This window comes from Phyllopteryx taeniolatus, chromosome 5 (assembly GCF_024500385.1).
Source record: "Phyllopteryx taeniolatus isolate TA_2022b chromosome 5, UOR_Ptae_1.2, whole genome shotgun sequence".
Classification (NCBI taxonomy): domain Eukaryota; kingdom Metazoa; phylum Chordata; class Actinopteri; order Syngnathiformes; family Syngnathidae; genus Phyllopteryx; species Phyllopteryx taeniolatus.
In genome coordinates, this window is record NC_084506.1 from 6,040,451 (window position 1) to 6,054,615 (window position 14,165).

The 14,165-nt window shown below is 42.9% G+C and overlaps 1 protein-coding gene across 3 annotated transcripts; it reads right to left on the minus strand.

Moving 5' to 3' along the window:
* Positions 1-975: 975 nt before the first annotated feature.
* Positions 976-10,966, minus strand: nr2c1 (nuclear receptor subfamily 2, group C, member 1). Of its 3 annotated transcripts, none has more exons than XM_061773635.1 (14): positions 10,893-10,966; positions 8,962-9,097; positions 8,358-8,591; positions 8,086-8,164; positions 7,770-7,949; positions 7,543-7,693; positions 6,672-6,768; positions 6,267-6,448; positions 5,348-5,501; positions 4,625-4,746; positions 4,388-4,533; positions 3,425-3,562; positions 3,212-3,317; positions 976-2,131 (listed from the first exon to the last, which is right to left on the minus strand). In XM_061773635.1, exons 2-14 carry the CDS (start codon positions 9,031-9,033, stop codon positions 1,960-1,962), a joined length of 1,833 nt encoding a protein of 610 aa, XP_061629619.1. In that variant the 5' UTR covers positions 9,034-9,097; positions 10,893-10,966; the 3' UTR covers positions 976-1,959. The 3 variants fall into 3 exon arrangements, with proteins under 3 accessions (XP_061629619.1, XP_061629618.1, XP_061629620.1); XM_061773634.1 differs by lacking the exon at positions 10,893-10,966 and adding an exon at positions 10,748-10,886; XM_061773636.1 differs by lacking the exon at positions 10,893-10,966 and adding an exon at positions 9,426-10,317.
* Between the last annotated feature and the right edge of the window lie 3,199 nt (positions 10,967-14,165).

Sequence of the window (14,165 nt, forward strand, 5' to 3'; positions counted from 1 at the left end):
TTATTTTTTTGCCATATTTTTGTCCAACTTTCGTAGTGTTTTTTTTTTTTGCTTGACTGCAGATTTAGTTTGTTTTTTGCCAATTTCTTTTCAGGTGTGTCTTTTTTAAATTTTATTTCTCCCTGTATATTTTTTTGTCATTTGATAAAAAAAATTCAATTAATTTGCATTTGGTTTTTTTTGCTGTACGTTTTTCAGTTTTTTGACAGATATTTGTAGTTTTTTTGTCAGTAATTATTCAGTTTTTACTGCAACCAAAATTTATACACAACACTAACCTTCAGACGTTCCTTCTGTCAGATTTGTCAGGGAGTTGTTTTTTTTTAGTCATATTATCATTTGATTTTTTTTTCAGCATTTTTACCTTTTTGTCATTGTTCTCTAAGTTTTTGTCATATTTTCATGCATTTGTTTTGAAAAAAAATGTCTTTTTTTCCATCTGCCAGATAACAGTAATTTCCTGTCAGTAGTTACTTCCTCCATTGTTGGCATTTCATTCCTATGGCGACGACATCCCTCAAATTTGTACTGAAGTCATCGTAGTTAATCCTGAAACTTCAAATTTTATAGAAAGTAATAGGTTAGAAAGGAGCATAAGGAAGTAGAGGCAGGCGTTTTTACTTTTCAAATTTATACAATTTAATTTGATTTCTTAATTTTCTTTTCATCTTGTCTGTTTTGTTGTTCTTTTTTCATATCGCTCTTAAATGCTCAAAATCTAAAATTCAATTCAAACTCTATTCACCCCAAAGCCGACCAGCGCCAACCTTTTTTGAGTTTTTACATTTTTTTTTTAAATCAAGAATTAAATAGGTAATCATGCCCATCCCTATTATAAGTTGACCTTTAATGTTGGACAGCTTTTGTGAACCTCCAACAAAACTCGACTACAATGTTAAGGCCCAACAATACTGATTTGGTTTAACTCGGTCTTTGTAGCAATCCACACGAAAAGCACGTCCAAAGTCTTAAAAGTTCAATTGAGACTTGTTTTTATTTTCAAATGAAGAGGCCTTAATATTTTCTTTTTTTTTTTTTTTTGTCCATAAGACAGGATGTGATCATCACAGAGTGCTCTCCACCAAATTCTCCTTGGTACATTCTCTTCACAGTTCTATTTACACACAGTGACAGTATTGTCGGTCCTATCCTTTGGATGGGCAAACAAATACAAAATAAAATAAAAAAAAAAGAAAAAGGTTATAACCTTTCCAAATTCACGAGGGATTTTTTTTTAAATTAAAACAAAACAGGACAGCATGGTTGTATACTACTCACAAAAAGTTGGGGATATTGGGCTTTGGGGTGAAGTTTCAGGATGAACCTAAAATGCATTATAGCCTATGCCTATCTCCCGTATGTCTTTCTGTGACTCTTCCAGTCATAGAGTGTCACAGAGTGTCAGTGGTTGCAGCAGAGAGACTGAGAGTCACAGAAAGGCAAAGCGGAAATGTATTGGTCCAATCACGGATCAAACACCTGTTGTGAATTTTCAAAAAGTGCTGAAACATTGAACAGTTGGAGTTGTGCATTTTAGGTTCATCCTGAACTTCCACCCCAAAGCCCAACATCACAAACTTTTTGCAAGTAGCTTATAGAAAATGTCTAACATAACCGTGAATTTTTTCTTTTCTTTTTTTTTTTTTTTGACAGTTTCCCAGAAAAGCCTTGAGGCAAAGACGAAGCATAAAATACTAGTTTATGTACAGTAAAATGCACACTCTACAATAGCAATGGTTCAGTCCTGATTGTGCACACATTGCCCGGCTCACTTGCCACTTTTATACCCACCGGACTCTTACCTTGGAAAGGGTCACGCTATGCTGAGCGACTTGAGGAGGGTCCACATAAATAGACGCGGTGACCACGTGGTGGCCGGAAACTGGCTGGAACAGTCCAGTCTTTCTAAACGCTAAAGAGGAGGAGTGGGGGGGGGGGGGGGGGGGGGGGCGAGGGGTGTCAAACCCCGGGGAGCGACTGGCTGTTGTAGTCGGTGGAGTCCATTTTGAGGATGTACGGGATGATGCTGTCGATCTGCACGTTGCCGATGAGGCCGGCGAAGAAAAGCTCCTCGGTGACGGCGGCGCTGATCAGACGCAGCGCCGGAAGCCGCAGGAGCAGCTTGGACAGCCTGCGAAGCAACCAAGCGCCATGTTAACGTTGTCGTCTATGACACACAAACTCACCGTACAAAACTGTACACAATTAACACAACAGTTAAATTCTCTTTTGTGTTATATGTGTCACCTTTGACAGTAAACGTCAACTGGGACAAACAGGTTGAAGCAAGCACACTTTTCCTCTAATTTGGACAACTCTGCTCGCGAGTCTTTTTGTTCGCTCAAAGTAATCTAATATGATCGGCTGTCATTTCTTTACGAGAGAGTGAGAACAGGTGCCACGAAATACTTTGAAAAGGGATTTTAATAAGTTTAAAGCATGCGTGAGGCGTTTACCTATTAAGATGGTCTCTCTATTTTGCGGATTTTCTCCTTTCGCGGAAGTATGCCACCTGATAAACGGGGGTTGACAGTAGTTTAAAGGTCCCGTATTTTGGCTATTTAGACCCTAATAAAGTGACTCTCTAAGATGGACTTAGTATAAAACTGTCAATTTCATTTCAAGCACATTGGCTTTATCATACAAGTGTCCAGAAAAGGCCCCTCAGACAGCTACTCGTGTTTGAGCCAGTTTTGCATCCGCGTTGTCTACAGTAGGCCTCTGACTGGTTGCCCCCCCGTGTAGAAGACCCACTTGTGAGAGTATGCTGGCGGGAAGGGAGCAGAAAGGGAAGGCGGAGATCTTCCCTGGTGACGTAGATAAGGTCGAGATTTCAGTCCTCTTGGCAGAAAACTTAGGAATGCGTGGACAACTTGAATTCATATTTCACGTTTCCTGAGGCACCACAGAGACAATATTGCATCCCAAATACTAGAAAAGTTGGTTTGGCAAATATGCCCCCTTTAAAGAATACATGGTCACGTGGCATAAGAAAGCATGCTCAGTTGCTGCTGTACTTACTGTTTTTTCATTTGACAGTTTTAGATTTATATCCTCCGAGTGGTTTTCATACAAATATTTATTGTAATTTTGAGTAATAGATGACGGCTCGTTCTGACTTGATGTACAAATTGGTGTTACGTCAGCGCCATAGGAACGAAACTCCGGCGTACACCGAGGACCACCGACTATCAAAATAGGCACTACTAACCGGTAAGAATCTTCTGGATATGTCCGAGATACGTAGTCCTGCAGCTCCATGTAGGCCTTCTCCTGGAACCTCTCTATCTGCAGAGTGTTGTCTATCCCCGGGTGATCTGACGCAAAATGAAATGGGGGGGGGGGAAAAAAAACAAAAACAAAAACACGTCAATGAGTGTGGCCTCGTAACAGTGCTCTGTTACAATCTTTTCACAAGACGCACCGGGACTGAAGAGAACAATGGCTTTGAGGAAGGCATATTCGTAAGCGTCCGGAGACAGCTTGGTCATGCTGTTACAGAACTCCTGCAACCTCCAGATGTGCTCCATCACAAGCTTCACCCGGTCTTGGGAGAGCTTCTCTGTTGGACATGAGGAGCGAGCACACAAACATTACTGACAGCCACGCAGAAAAATAAAAAAATCCTCTCTTTTTGTCGTACAATTCGGGGGAAATTTATAGCTTTCAAGCTTTGCAATATTGAAAATTAGGCATTAGTATGATTGTTGAGTCGAACATAGCAGGAGGTTTAAAGGGGACATAGTATGGGGAAAAGTGACTGTTCAGGTGCTTGTATACATAGTTGCCTGTCCACCCATCAAGTGTAAAATTAAACAACCAAATCAATCTTTTGCCAGCTGCCTATTTCTGAAAATGCGTCTGTTAGTCGTATTGCACTTCGGCTAATTTACATACTAGCCCCCCCCACAACCCATGATTTGACAGCTAGGCAAGACAAGGATCCAGAGCCACTTTCAAGTGACTGCTGGACTACACAGTCTGAAACACTTCGCCAAAGACGAAAAGGTAAGCAGAGTTTTGTTTGAGTCACAGATAAAAACACATACATTTTTTTGTTACGTGTTTTGTTTGTATGTACTATAGTATTTATGTGTTGGATGTGTGCCTTTAAGGGGCGTGGGCAAGTGAGTGACATCAGGAGTAGGAGTTGCGTCGGCCAGTTAGTCTGCGTGTGAGCGTGAGGTGTGAGGTGTGTTCTCATTTTTGAATTTGTTGGTTTGACTCTTTGTCCCGTTCAATAAATGGTTTCAAGTGCATTGGCGGCTGTGGCTCTCCTTGCCTACACGTGAGGGCATTACAGTACCTTAATTGGTCCATATTTGTTCCCATTTCAACGCTTACTAAATTGAGGCACTTGTAGGTCAAGGTCGCAGGGTACTCATACCTTCCTGCAAGCTGGTCTGCAGATGGCTGATGATGGCACTTAAGATGGTCCCGACGTTCATAACGTTGGAACACTGAGCCAGACCCAAAGCGAACAGCTCGTTCCAGCACGCTTTCATCAGGTTGATGTCGTTGTCCTCTTGACCGCTGGAAAAACACAACAGGGTTAATCGTCGGCAAGAAACCTCTTTGTGCAATGCGACGCCGCAGACGCAAAAAAGAGGAGCACGTGACTTACCCTAAGACTTGAAAGGCGGGTATGGAGCGCGCCCAGTGCATAGAGAGAAAGAGGAGGCGTGAGGCTGACTCGCAGATGTAGTTGACGTTGAGGTACTCCGGCACAGGCACAGGCATCATGAGCTGTACAAAGGAAAATGGGAGCAATCGAACAGACGAGAAGAGCACACAGTAGACGGGTTTACATGTGGACTTTTTTGTCATCGCGATTGAAATCATTTGGATTGAAGATCTCTGGTCAACTGTTGAAAATGTGACATGATCTATTCCGATTAGGTGTGTACTTGTGCACTATATTTATCAAGATGGAGGTCCGTTGTCTATTCAGCACAGTAGCTGGGATTGTTTTTACACTTAATAAAAGAAGCGCTTAATAAAAAAAGAAGTTATATTGAAAAAAAACATCTCCATGGCGTACGAGGTCTGGTTGGAAACCGCCATATTTATTTGTAAACGATGAGGTCACCAGACATTTACGTCCAGACGGAAGGAGCATGCGCAGACGGCTCCATTCCGACTGACGGCTTTACATGACGAAAATTTACTTCCGATCAGTTTGGCAGAAGCAATATTCCACCCCTGTGAAATCGAAAGATCGTTATTCCGATTGAGGCGTTTATATGGAGCGTTTTCATTCGGCTTGGGCCTCTAAACCTATCAGAATCCAAATAGAAGGCTCCATATAAACCCCCTAGTGTCCTCCATCTGCTGGCCACGGGCTTACTTTGAAAGGAATATGGCTATCGGAGAGCAGCGAACCCTCCAGCTCCAACACCGGGCCCGACTGGTCCCCCGACATCAGCTGCATGGTGGCCTCCAGGTCGGTCGCCGACGAGCCGTCGCCTGAGTGCAGAACTTTGGCCAGCGTGTCGAAGGCTCTGCATGACATACAGGGTAACATCACCACAAATGTTCCAGGAAAAATCAAAGAAATATGTGGGTCATTTTCAGTTAAGATACAGACCATTAATGAATTTTACTGATATGAGAATCTGAATTAGCGGCAGTTCATCAAAAAGGTCCTAATTGTTTGTCAGAAAAAACATTCTAAAGGCAATATTTTTCAAACTTTTAATGTCAAAATGTTTTTATGGTTAGGTGTTGGAAATGAAGTTTCATGATTTGCAACCTGTTTTCTGAAGATGCTAATAACATTTTTGGGATATATTTGCAAAGTGTCAATTACCATTATTAGGACTGTAACAAGAGGGTAATGGGTTTAAAGTGTAGTTAGGATCATTTATGCACTTGTATCCGCAGAGTTCGAAGAGCAAAACATGTCCATTGTACAACTCACACCATTTTTATGAAACTGTTTATGTCTTTACCGTTAGGCAAAAAGTGTATTTCAGTAGGCTGTCAGTAAAGATTGCCTTTACTATGAATGCCTAAAATCTGAAATCAATTTCATTCAAAAACAACACTGACATAGTTCATACAGAGAAAAAAAAAAAATGCTGACTAGAACGCAGCACAGCGGAGCACCCTGACAATGGCAGAGAGGACGACGTACTTCAAATGAATTTCATCGTCTTTTAGCACGAGAACACAATCTTAATTCTCCGTTTGCGATTATATGCATGCCCCTTGACCAAACAGCAACGGCAGCCTCTTTTTTCGGCTCGTAACGCGTGCTCACTCACCTAGTGATATCGCTTTGCTCGTCTTCCTGCATGTCCGTCATAGAACTGTCGCCGTTGCTGAGCGTATCCACGCCCACCAGCTCGCCGGCACCGTCGCTGACCTCTATCGCCTTGTTAAGGTGGGCAAGGGAGGTCACCACGTTGGCCAGTGTGCCGAGGTCACCTTGAGAATGGTCGTCGTGCTGAGACAAAAGCAGCATATAATTTGGGTATGCTGGAATAATTATGCTATGATGTTCTTAGCAGTCAATCAGATATACCGAGTACAATAAAGCCCCGCTATATCGCAGAACGCACCTACCTGCACACTAATAGTTTATTAATAAAATAGGCACTACTAACTAATAATATTGCGGTCTGGGCGTGTAATGCATAGTACTGTTACAATGGGACTGCTGGAGTTACCTTTTCCGGGGATGCTGGGATCAAGATGGTGTTTTCTAGCTTAGAGAAGGGTTGCTGGATGTTGAGCAACATGCTTGACTCCAGCAAATGTGTTGACCTGTTTGCATAGACTTTTATTACATCACAAATCACATGATTATTGGGGGAAAAAAAAAAAAATATCCATCCAATTTTCTATAGCACTGACTTTGGGTGGGAGGTGGGGAACACCCTGGACTGGTTGCCAGCCAATCGCAGGGCACATATAAACAAACAAGCATTCGCACTTACATTCACACCGACGGGCAATTTAGTGTCTTCTATTAACCTACCATGCATGTTTTTGGGATGTGGGAGGAAACCAGAGAAAACCCACGCAGGCACGGGGAGAACATGCAAACGCCACACAGGCGAGGCCGGATTTGAACCGGTTCCTCAGAACTGTGAGGCAGATGTGCTAACCAGTCGTCCACCGTGCCGCCTACCATAAACTAGCATATTCTAATATTGTTAAGAAGTACAAGATTTTGTACTTTAATAGATACCAGTTGCTTTATAATGTCCGTCTCATCTATTAAGTTCTGAATAGACTAGCTTCACCATTAAAACAAAATTGTAAAAAAATCTGCCATTTTGATATTTAAATGTTTGTTTGAATGTCATTATCTTTGTCTTATATTGTAGTGTGTAAAAAAATAAAAAGAGGAAAGCCATCGGCCGATTTTTGCCAATTTGAAAAGGCCTATTATCGTCCGGGCCTCAATTTAAAGGATAGAAGGCACAAAAGCATGCGCTGTGATTGGCCAGCACCCAGTCCATTAAAAAAAAAAAAAAAAAACTGCAAGAAAAATGGACAGGTGGATGTACAAACGCAATCATTTCTCTACGTCACCTGGAAGTCTCCTTGTCGGACACAAAGGTGGGTGTGGCGGCGAGGGGACTGCACAGGTTCTTGCGAATGTATATCTTCTCTGTGGAGGCTGCGCAGTTGACAGACTTCTCCCTGGTGGGCACGTCCATTGGTTTCCTTTCGCACTGCACAGCTACAAAATAGCAACGCGCTCTGGTGAGTATGAGAATTTAACGCATTACAGGAGAACACACATTGTCGTGTCGTACAATCTTGTTTCATGCCCACGGCGATGCAGCGCTGCAGTCGACAGTACTGGCAGCGGTTTCGGTGGATCTTGTTGATGGCGCACTCGCCGGAGCCCCTGCACGTGTACACCAGGTTCTTCCTGATGCTGCGTTTGAAGAACCCCTTGCACCCCTCGCAGCTGACGGCTCCATAATGGCGCCCTGCGAGAGGGATGGGGGGGGGGGGGTGGGGGGGGGGGAAGAAAAAAAAAAGGTCACGGCAAATGGAACACATTGGCAAGATGTGCGTCACTGGAAAAAAAGCGTTCAAGCAAACGAAAGTTTATATATTTCCAACCTGAGGCCTTGTCTCCGCAGACAACGCAGTACTCAACAATAGGCTTGGCAAAAGACTGGTCTGAGCCCTCGGTTACAAACTGACAACGGGACAGAGAATAGTGTCATTCAACACTGTACAAACAATTTAAGGTTGAATACAGCGAACCCCTGCGTATAGGTGAAAATCCACACGCTTTAAACACACTCACTTTTAAAAACAATCTCTTTCACTGTCAAGAATCGTATAACATCACTCTGAGGAAATGAAAAGATTTGTCTTATTGTCCGAACCTGAATCTGCGGTCCAGACAGATCGGGAGAGGCAAAGAGCAGCCGGTTAACCCCCGAGCCGTCTGGAGCGGTGAGGATGACCTTGTTGGGGGAGCCGTCCTGCTTGGCCAGGATCACCTTCCCGCCGGAGGAATATTCGGCGTTGGCAAGGATGAACTGCTGCTTGCCGGGAGATGCCGGCTCGAGAGCGGTGACAATCTGGATCTTCTGGCCAGTCTGCGGATCAGTCACAACCTGGAGGACATTTCCGGATGAGATGGGAAGTGTTGAATATCAACAAATAATCTCAATAGTCAAGAGCCATAAAATAACCACGGGATTTGCTATCAGGTGTTCGTAAATGTATTAACTGGTCAATAATTGTGGTTTTCTAGGAAAAATGGAATTTGAAAATGTAAACACTGGCAGAGATTTATTGAAAGAAAGTGCTGCAGATCGATATTTATCTGTCTCCTAATTATTGTGGGAAACCATTACTCGATTGTACAAGTTTGAAAGTCAAGCCTTGGAGTTAAAGTACCTACTCGGTGGAGATGCGGCCGTTCACACCGGTATCGTCCCCAGTGGTGACAAAAATCAAAATCCCAAATTTAAAATGGATTACCTGAATTCGGTGTCCCATTGACATGGTGCTATCTGCTGACACAAGCTGTATCCTCTGAGTCTGCCCATCCATACTCAAGCCGCACACATCGACTTCCCACTGCGCCTCGCCTCAGTGCCCCATCAAGTCGACACACCTACGGAGGAAACGGTTTCGTAACAGCATTGGCAGGTCGCACATTTGGTACGTGGGCCTTCGGTGCGGACCTACCCGCCTCTTAACACCGCCACTATTACGTCACGATTATATGTACCGTGATCAATACTACACAAAATCGGTATACTGTATGCTGATTATTAAATGTGATGTGATTAAATGTTTTTTTCTTTTTTCCCTCCATACACACAATCTCATGGAAAAATAAATATGCACTATCCCCCGGGCAAAACAGAACCAACAAATAACTATAGTAAACTGCATGTTGATCACAGACCAAAAATACAAAGAGTGTACTAGTAAATTACCTTAAGAAGGATCTCAAGGATGTTGAATAAATGTTCAAACGCTTTTCATAGATGCACTGACGAGTAGCAATGTTACTAAATCCAGAAAACCGGCCGCCATTGACTTTCCATTTTGCTGTGCCAGAAATCAGGTATGTGAATTTAGCAGAGGTCCACCAAAATCGTGTTTTCTCATTGGTACGCGCAAAGTAATGCTTGTTCTTTTCAGATTATGTTGGGAAATCCCCTTACCACCTCCTTTTTTAATTTTTCAATTCTGTTGAGATTTCCTGTGGTTCTGACAAAGATGAAAATGTTCCTCGATTTTGGCGTCGTAAAATCGAGTTCATAGGATTCATCCATGACAGAAACCCACATGTCCTTTATTCAATATCGTTGTTGTTGTTTTCGTTTGCGCCGATGAGCTTGGTCTCGAGTTTGATGGGGAGAATGAGAAGGCTCGAGCGGAGGCCGCCAGTAAAAAAAAAAATCGGAGAATGGCCTTTGTAAACATCATCTTTTCAATTAATAAGACTAACATCCGATGCATTTTACTACCAAAGAGTCAAGGTTTCGGTTCAGAACTTTCCAAATGATTTGCATTGATAACTGGGCAGAAAGTTTTAGCAAATTTACGACATAAAAAGCGGCATGAAATCCTTCATCCTTATCTGATTATTACAAACTAGGGCTCGTTTTATTTGTGTAACACTTCTCCAGCCAATGATATTGTATATTTTAATATAAAGCTATTTTGAAAATGTATTAACATTGCTACATTGACCGTAACCAACGAACGTTCGTGGCCTGTGTTAGCAATTGGGTCCGGACAATTAAATGCAGACTGTTTTTGATTCTCAATAAAGTGACAAGGAACAACCCGGCGTCATTGCGGTATCCGAGCAACATACCCCCGACTGACAGATCCCCCCCACCCCCACCCCGTTAAAAAATCGATACGGAAGATAAAGGTATTTCTTTTCCTGTCGGTGAAAGGTCAACTTGGAAGGGTTAAAGCATGCTAACTAGCTTCAAAGAGGCCCGTACGAACGCAGCGGAAACGCAGCGACTACAGAGAGGACGGCCAAATGTAACATTAAAATAGCTTCTGAATTCCTCCACAAGGCTTCAAAATAGAAGCATAACTATCCCCACTTTTGCGCTTCACGTGCCTGTCGCCGATTGGGATAGTAGTTAGCAGTGTTAGCATTTGCGCTAACGCCAGCTAAGTAGCAGTTAGCACGCTAGGCAGAGAATGAATACGTTGCTTAAAATGGAATTTTCAAAAAATCGAAGTCCTATCTTATTGTTATAGCTTTTTTTTATGTGAACGATATACTTACTTTGCGTGGTGCTAACGAGCTAGCTGTTAGCTGTGTGTTAGTAGGAAGCCAATGGTAGCCCGGCTGTTACCCAGCGCTCCCGCCCCTCGGATGGGACCGGAATAACCAAGACTCCTCCGCACACACACAAATCATATTTTCTTACCTGTCCATAAACCGCTACTTGAAATGTATCCTTTGATTTCCCCCCCAATTTTTTTTTTTTTTTTTTTTTTTTTTTTTTTTTTTTTTTTTTAAGAGCTTGGTGCGAGGGTCAGGGTTCGTGACCCCCGTTTTTTTTCCTTGACGGTAAACATGCGCATGCGTCACAAATTGCTAGATTTTGCAACTTTTCAGACTAACCTAACGACTTAAAAAAAATAATAAAACTGATTGTACAGGCGTCTCAAACTCACTTGTTCACGCAAGTGGGTCGAAGCAGTATTTTCGTAGACTATAAACAACGAATATTCCAAATGTTGTTTTGGTGCAAGTAATGATAAGTACGTTATAAAAATGTCTCTTTCACACAGAAGGTCAGTACTCTCTGAGTGATTTCTACTTTCAGCTATAATGCTCTTGCTTGAGATATACAAACTATTGATTTAAAAAAACAACAACAAACAGTTCCCAAACGCCTTTGAAAGATGCAACATTTTTCAAGGCCCCCACTCACCATACAAAAAAATAATCATGAAGACTTCAAGCTTTCCGTCCAATTGGTGCACCTCTCCAGCCTTCATGTGCACACAAACACCCCTGCTGGGCAAAACATTCATTTCCTTCTTTTTTTTTGCAGTCCTGCACCAATGCCCGCATGGGAATAATCACTGAAACACATATTTCCACTACATACAGGCATATGTGTGATATAGTGATATATTATTTGGAGAGATCTACCACAAGTATTCCTATACATGGCAAATCCTTTTTTTTTTTTTTTTTTTTTTTGCAAAAAATAAAAATCGTTGTCACAGGAAATTGGCCAAGCTCCAACACGACAATGACACGCAGGACTCCATTGTTAAGTTTTTTTTCTTCATCTATTTATTAATCGTGCCAGGATGCGAAGCACTTCACAAAACAGTGAGTCTCCATCACTACATCATCTACAATATGTGCATTATAACACCATTGGCAAAAATAGCACCGACATCACATCACTCACATTACACTACTGGATGTGTGTGAGAGCGTTGTTTGTTTTTGCGAGTTTCTGTGTTTACTCGGGTTCATAGTACCAATTTGGACCTTCTGCCCCCAAGTGGAGGAGCATGTGGTTGTTCCGCCTGTCACTATATGTCGCTGCCCTAGATAGATGAAATCAGACTTTATTTTTTTGACTTTTTGAGATACGTTTCATACATGAAAATGCTGCAGACAGGTCAAAGGTCAGCACGAGTACGAGAAGGATGGACTGAAAAGGTCCGAACGGAAGTAGAGGAGGAAATGACCAGGATCAAGTCGTCGTCCGACCGACCGTGCGAACGCATCGAGACGACGGCCTGGCGGCGACGGGCTCGCTCGTCCAAAGAGACGGCGGCTCCCGCCAGCAGGAGCGGGATACTGGCGCCGTCCTCCTGTGAGGAGTCAAAAAGAAACATTTGAAGGAGGCGTCCCATCACGCAGGCACCTGGTCATGCCAAACCTACCGTTTCGTTCACTGCCTACACTGTAGACAAATGCTTCACATTATACGGCCCGCCGGGCGGCTTCACCTGGCACACGAAAGGTTGTTTGGAAATAAGAAAACAAAAACGTCTTTGTAATTTTACCTTATGCATAGACTAAAACGGCAATGCTTTTACTTTGATTCATTCATTCATTTTCACGTAATGTGTACGTACGTCGGGCACTTAATTTGCAAATCAAGCCAATGGGTGCACGTTCACTGCGTGTGATTGACAACTTGTCACTTTGACCTATCAAAAATGCCCGCTCACACCCAAAAAAGATATTTGACTTCTAAAGCCGTCAATGGCAGTGAATGTTAAGGGTTATAATGAGTCGGCATTATGAAACGGAACATGCTGAAAAATACAGACATGACTGAGGCTGAGAGAGCACGGGCAACATATGATTTGCTTGGGAAGCTAGCAAAGCAACAAGGCTACTTTACTCAGCTTCACGCATCCAAGGATGCAGCGACCAGGACCAGCTTTATGATATCCTACAAAATCGCTAAAAACAGCAAGCCGTTTCTCTCAGAGGGGGTGTTTGTGAAAGAGTGCTTGGTGGACTCATACGCCCAGATAAAAAAGCATTTGAGAAAGTCCCGCTGTCCAGGCGAACCGTGAACAGAAGGGTAGGACATCGCTGAGAAGAATCTGGAGTTGGAACTGCGAAGTGGAGTGACGAGTTTTGACTTCTGGTTGGCTTTGGATGAGAGCTGATGCCCGTGACACAGCTCAGTTACTCGTGTTTCTCAGGGGGATAACGGCAGACTTCCAAGATTACAGAGGAGCTGGCAGCAGTGCGGTCAATGAAAGGGAAAACAGCAGGAGGTAAACGCACACATGGAAAAACTGAGGCTGAAATGGGAGACCGGTTGGTGTCGCTACTGATGGGTGTCCAAATCTGACAGGGGAAAAAATGTCGGACTTCCAAGATGGTGACTCAACAGGATGCCGAGCATAAATTGGTGTTCATACATCAGCATGCGTTGCTCAAGTGTTAAAAACTTCACCATGTTGTTGATGTTGTATCTAAGACAATTCGTTTCATCATTAAATCAGTTTGTTGCACTTTTAGAAGAGCATGAAAATGAACATGCTGCCATCAGGTATCACACAGCTGTCAGATGGCTCAGCCTGGGCAAAGTGCTCAAAGGGATTTTGGGGTCTGAAAGCAAACATTCAAGAGTTTCGTGAGTACAAAGGCCAAGACATCCCTGAACTCAAGAGTGGACTGGGCGGCGGATTTTGCATTTGCTGTTGATGTGACTGCACTTCTGCATGAACAGAACACTATAAACCGCGAGGCGAAGTCCTTTTTGTTCATCAAATGTAAAACCTTGTGAAGGCTTGCATGAGAAAGAAAAATATAATTGGAATTTTAGAGATGTGGATTTTGAGAATTATCCAAAATATAAATTAACATGGCTTAACTAGATAACTACTTTTATTATTATTGATGGTGCAGATTGTATTTATGATTCAATGTTCTTCAAGTGAATTAAATTATTCTGGGCCTGATTTCACTTCATTTTGCACATTGTGAGAGGATGAATTAAGCCTGCGTAAAGCGATTCATCAGACCCGTGACGGAACAAGTTCAATCCGAACATCAAAGCGCGGCTTTTATGCGCATGCCGGCTTCCCAAACCGAGCCGAGTCATCCGTTATTTCCACTGACACTTCCAGTTGCATCCCTTCAAACCTGCTTTTTCGTCCACCCAAACAATCCCCGGTGAAAAACCCGCTTTCGAGCACGGCGCCCT

Excerpts from the sequence above, each read along its gene's own strand:
- nr2c1 (XM_061773635.1), bottom strand. The coding sequence starts at position 9,033 with ATGGATGGGCAGACTCAGAGGATACAGCTTGTGTCAGCAGATAGCACC. Across the intron at positions 8,165-8,357 it reads TGTCTGGACCGCAGATTCAG|TTTGTAACCGAGGGCTCAGA; the intron begins GTTCGGACAATA and ends TCCCGTTGTCAG. Across the intron at positions 3,318-3,424 it reads CATTGTTCTCTTCAGTCCCG|ATCACCCGGGGATAGACAAC; the intron begins GTGCGTCTTGTG and ends ATTTTGCGTCAG.